The 5,572-nt window shown below is 44.5% G+C and overlaps 1 protein-coding gene across 1 annotated transcript; it reads right to left on the bottom strand.

Annotated features, from left to right (window-relative positions):
* Positions 1-1,601: 1,601 nt before the first annotated feature.
* Positions 1,602-3,685, bottom strand: LOC125810336 (uncharacterized). Its single transcript, XM_049489843.1, has 2 exons — positions 2,378-3,685; positions 1,602-2,138 (listed from the first exon to the last, which is right to left on the bottom strand). The coding sequence occupies exons 1-2, from the start codon at positions 3,683-3,685 to the stop codon at positions 1,602-1,604; spliced, it is 1,845 nt and encodes a 614-aa protein (XP_049345800.1).
* Between the last annotated feature and the right edge of the window lie 1,887 nt (positions 3,686-5,572).

Here is a 5,572-nt window from a genome sequence, read left to right as displayed (position 1 = left end):
ATTTAAATTGAAGGACAAACACAACTTTGGCTATGGTAGAGGGCCATTTTGTCTTTTTAAAACATCACAAGAAAATGTAAAAACATTCAAATAAGTGAAATTGCATAAAGGGTGGGTCTCGGGCCTCTTCCGGACTACCACCGATTTCAAGAAACAAACAAAAGCACATGTCCTTTCTACCCAGAAGTGCGGGAAATCAGGATTGGTGTGGAGGTCCAATTTTGCAATTGCTCCGTAGGTTCTGCATCACGGATGCCTGATGTCTCGGCCTTGTCTTCAACGACCGCATCAATCTCCTTGAAAAGGCCGCAGATTCCTTCCCCTAGCCCATCGTCATTGACATATTCTCGCACCGGGAACGACTGGTGCAGATGAGGGATTGGTCTGGACAATACTTGATCAACGCTCTTACTCTTCATCTCTGCTTCGTCATCTTTGGGGACATACCCCAAACCAAATTTTACTCCTCTAGCGGGAATTTTGATGGGCTCGACAATTCCTTGAAAATGCTTCCCCAATCCGAAACCTGGTTCGAAACCACTCCGAAGCATCACAGTAGCAATCATCTTGTACACAGAAGGCATAGGAGGCTGTGAAGCCAAATCATCACCGGTAGCATTTACCAGCTCCACCGTGTAAAAATCACAACCTCGAGAGGCATTATCAACGATCGGCGCATGCCCGTTGGAATGGCTTCCTTCACCATAAATGACCAATTCCTGGTCCTTCCAAACAAACTTCATCAGTTGGTGAAGGGTAGACGGCACAGCCCCAGCCGTGTGGATAAATGGTCTTCCCAAAAGCAAATTGTAACTGGTGTTGATATCCAACACCTGAAACTCTACCTTAAACTCCGAAGGACCTATCTGAACATCCAAGTTTACCGCCCCAATGTGTCTCTTTGCACTCCATCAAAAGCCCTCACATTGACTTGGTTCTGCTGAAGTTTTCCCAAGTCAAATTTCAGCTGTCTCAAAGTCGATAGTGGGCAAATATTGAGACCGGATCCGTCATCGATCAAAACGCGATTTATTATCTTGTCTCGACACATTACGGTGACATGCAGAGCTTTGTTGTGCATCCTGCCTTCAAAGGGTAGCTCTTCGTCACAGAAACTGATTCGATGTCCTCGTATAACTTGGTTTATCATGGCCGCCAGATTATCACTATTAGTACCCACGGGTACATAAGTGTCATCCAAAGCTTTCATCAAAGCCTGCCTATGCATTTGCGAACTCATCAACAAAGCCCATACGGAAATCTGAGCCGGCGTCTTCTCCAAATGCTTCACAATTGAGTAATCTTTCGGCTGCATTTTTCTCCAGAACTCCTCGGCTTCAGCCTCACTGATTAGCCTTTTCGGCTGCTCTTTCTTCTGCACCCCCTGAGATAGCTCTTCTGGTGTATAGCACCTGCCGGATCTAGTCATGCCCTGGGTAACAGCCGTTCGATCACAAATTTCGGTCGGGCAAGAGTTTCTTGTGGCACCAAGGCAACAACCTTCTCGGGTGTCAGAATCACAAACTCCTTCTTCTCTCTAATGCTCAATGAAGCTACAGCCTTTTCCAGGTTATCAGAAGCGATCGGAACTATTGCCTTTGTTACACACCATCGTCATCTGTCTCTATCATATTGATAGTGACGCCTCCATGATTCGGCAAAGGATTACTATTGACATTAGGCTCGACTGTCTGGAGAGAGACCATTTTCTGATCGATCAGGTCTTGGATTTTGTGCTTCAAGTTGATACAATCCTCGGTATCATGCCCAACACTGTTGGAGTGATACGCACACCTTTGATCAGGTCTATAAAACTTTGAGCTGGTGTCAACCGGTTTGGGCCCCACTGGATAAATATAGCCTGCCGCGTTTAATCGCTCGAACAACTTTGTGCGGCTTTCAACAAGCGGAGTGAAAGTTCTGGCTGGCTTCTTCTCAAATCTAGGACGAGGGGGATCGTAATTGCCTTGTTGAGGAGGAGGCATTTGACGATAATTCGGAGCATTTGGGCGGGGGGTTTGATATCTGGGATATGAGTGGGTTTGGTAATTAGGCTGTGGAGCTTGGCAGTTCGGTAGGGTATTTTGGTAAAGTGGAACTGGGGTTTGGTATGTTTGGGGAGGAACTTGGTAATTTGCCTGAACGTTGGCACAGTTGGGGGTGATATTCCGGTAGTGATAAGATGGGGTCTGGTAAACTGGAGGGGGAGTTTGGTAGATAGTAGGGGGAGTACATTGATAATTGGAAAGAGGGGTATAAATCGGGTATGAACTTTGTGAAGGTCTAGAACGACCTTGGTATGATAAGGACTTCCTGGGGTTTTTCTTCCCCTCGAGAGATATAGAAGACACTTCTTCTCTCCTTTTCTTCAACAAACCGAAGATCCGGGCAATGCAGCAACACGAGCAATCTTCCCGGTTCTCAATCCATCTTCGATAGTTTCACCTACCTTGACTATCTCGGCGAATTTCGCTCCCACGAGCAACATGATTCTGTCATAATACTCGGGTTCTTGAACCCGCACAAACACTTCAACAATTTCTTTCTCCGACATAGGAGGTCGAACCCTGGCTGCCTCCTTTCTCCACCTATACGCGAATTCTCTGTAGCTTTCATTTGACTTCTGCTTCATCTTCTCTAGGGAATAACGGTCAAGAACGATCTCCACATTGTAAGCGAATCGTTCGATAAAATCTTTAGCTAAAACATTCCAGCTGGACCATTGTCTTGTCTCATGCGAGGTGAACCATTCCAGAGCCTCTCCATTAAGACTCCGGCTAAAAAGCCGCATCAATAAAGCTTCATCCCTTCCAACTCCCACGAGTTGGTCACAGTAGGCCCTCAAATGTGCCAGAGGGTTCCCTGTTCCTCCGAAAACATCGAACTTCGGCACCTTGAATCCTTCCGGAAAGTCCAAGTTGGGATGAATGCATAGGTCTTCATAATTCAAACCGGCGACTTCAGGAATACACTGTAATTCCTTCATGGCTTTCCGAATTTCTTCTTTCATGTCCAGCTTGGCGGCCTCTTCCTTTGACCTCCACTCTCTCTCCCGTTCTTCATAATGGTCGAGCTCAGAACCATTGGCGTCATGCTCATTGGGGACGGGGATTTGGAACATTGCTTTTTGGGGTAGGGGTGGAGCAATGGAGGGACTTTGGGCATTTGGGGTGGTTTGGTAGTTTTGGGGGAAAGTTTGGGGGTTGGTGTGTTGGTCTTGGTGACGGAAGGAAGTTTGCTGGTTGTTAATATGTTGGATTTGAGGGGGTGGAACAGTTTGGAGGTTGACATTTTGGGGGGAAAGTGGTACTTGGAGGTCGGGATTGTGAGGAGGGGGTGGTACTTGGAAGTTGGTATTTTGGGGAGGGTGTGCTGTCTGATGGGAGGCGGAGGCATATTGGGGGTTTTGAGCGGTCAGGTTGATAATTGATGGGTTATGAGCAAGACTAGATGGTGGGTTTTGAGCCTGTTCCGTGTTTAAAGAAGGAAAGTGAAGTGGAGGCCTTCCATCTGTTGGAGTATTGGATGCAAAAGCTGGATTGGGCAAATCTTGCCTTCTCTGCATCTCGACCCGCATCTCAGCTATCTGTTGCATCAACTGCATGATTAGCTCATTCTGATCGGCGATTACGGGTTGTGCCACAACAACATCTGTTAAGCTGGTATCTTCAACGTTATCACCCATTGTTGATTTGCCCTTTCGAGAACTTTGACCGGGAAAAGAATCTGCAGGCCCTTTTGATCTTGTGAAATATGGATGTTCTGCCAGTTTATCGACACAGATCAGTTCTGACTACCTGTAGAGAAGACAACTCAAAGGCAAATATGTTAGTTTTGATTCATGACAAATAATACAAAATATCACACAGAGGGCATATAAACACATAAGAGCTGCTTTGTCTGAGAACATGTTAACCCACGAATATGTTTTTTTTTTTTTTTTTTTTTTTTTTTTTTTTTTAAACAAGCAGGAATTTGCTCGTTTTATCTTGAGGCTAGTGACTCAGAAAGGTTAAATCGCGTTGAGCTAAGGTCTTCTCGTTACATCTTTCGGCATCTGTTGATCTGAACCCGACATTTCCTTGTAGAATGAAGAGGGAAATGGAAAATTTTCAAAAGATAGGGGCCGGGCCTTAAAAGGTTGCCTACGTATCTCACCAAGAGAATTCAGGCTCTACGTAGTTCGAATACAAAGAAAATTTTCATTCTCACTCATTCATTTTTGGTGATTACAAGGAAAGTAAAAAACAGATAATAAAGCTCCTAAAAGATAAAATGTGCCTTCATCCAAGCCATTCTTCTTTCGATTGTCACATCAACCCCGGGGGGGTAAACTCTTATGCTTCAAGGGCAATTTTCCCCATTCCCTACTTTCCACCGTCCTTGGGAAGGAGGCCTATAGACAATTTCCTCCTCAAATTCTTTGTCAACAGCTTCTGATTCATTATTTTCGAGGACCGGGACTGCGTTATCCAAAAGAGGGTATTCTTTACGTAGTTTCTGAAGCTTCGTGGCTATACTATCGTCTCCTTTTTGCATTGCGGCTATCTCTTCGTTCACGATAACGTGTCTTGCCATCTTAGCTGCTAACTCTTCGTCTAGCGCCGCATTTGCGGCTTGTGCAACCGCGGTGGCGATCTCCACTTCTATTCTCTTTTTTCTGGTTTCTTGGATCTCTTGTCTGAGCCGCTGCAATTTTATCTTCAAATCTTCCTTAGTTAACTCCATGTCGATATTTTTTCCTTTTTCCATCTTAGCTGTGATTTTACCTTTCCTGAGATGATAGAGTAACGTCTTAGGATTTGGTAGTAGGATTTTTATGTATGACTGAGAAACTTAAGACTCGTGGAGTTTTGGTCGGACATTTTGGAGAAGTGACTTGTAACTTTTTTTTTTTTTTTTTTTTTTTTTTCAAAATATTTTGGAAAGGAGTGGGCTAAAAATGTTCTCATTCAAAGCAACTTACCACATAAACAGTTAAAGCACACATGTAAACAGACAAATATCGTGTCCTAACATGCATGTGACCCTTTTGTGCCAAGGATAGGCCTAGCGATTTTTAAAGGATGTATTGCGCCATTTGAAACAAATTGTTGCACCCCCCAAAATAAGATTCATAAACGACAGAAAATTCATTACAAAATTAAGCAAAGGGATACATCTTTTTAGGGGAAGGATAAACTGCGAATACAATATTCAATCCCACGCAGGGGAATAAAATAACTAAAAAGCCGAAGGTCCCGCTCCTCCTCTCGCTTTTTCCACTTCTTCGCGAATGAGGAATTTGCTAGTCATCACATGTGGCTCGGCAAACACAGCTTTGAAAGATATCGATATGCCCTGGAGAGTGTGAAGCTGATCATCCAAGTTTGAATCCAGACGTATCAAACAAGCTCTTGCGTCGGCTAACTCTTGCGAGGCACAGGCTAAGGCCCTTTGACTTTCATATTCTCGATGCTGGAACTCTTGTTCCCTACGCAGGTATTCTTGCTCCCTACGTTGAAACTCTTGTTCTCTTCGATCCCATTCTTGCTGAAAGTGGTAGGCTTGGATTTGAAGCCTTACTTGGACA

Source organism: Solanum verrucosum, unplaced genomic scaffold (genome assembly GCF_900185275.1).
Source record: "Solanum verrucosum unplaced genomic scaffold, falcon-dt-bn FXZP01000038.1, whole genome shotgun sequence".
Classification (NCBI taxonomy): Eukaryota; Viridiplantae; Streptophyta; class Magnoliopsida; order Solanales; family Solanaceae; genus Solanum; species Solanum verrucosum.
Note: the sequence above shows the minus strand (reverse complement) of the source record. Positions and strands in the feature narration are given on the sequence as shown.

Coding starts and splice junctions, on each gene's coding strand:
- LOC125810336 (XM_049489843.1), bottom strand. CDS start 3,685: ATGGGTGATAACGTTGAAGATACCAGCTTAACAGATGTTGTTGTGGCA. Junction 2,139..2,377: donor CTGCATTGCCCGGATCTTCG/GTTTGTTGAAGA, acceptor GCCAACGTTCAG/GCAAATTACCAAGTTCCTCC.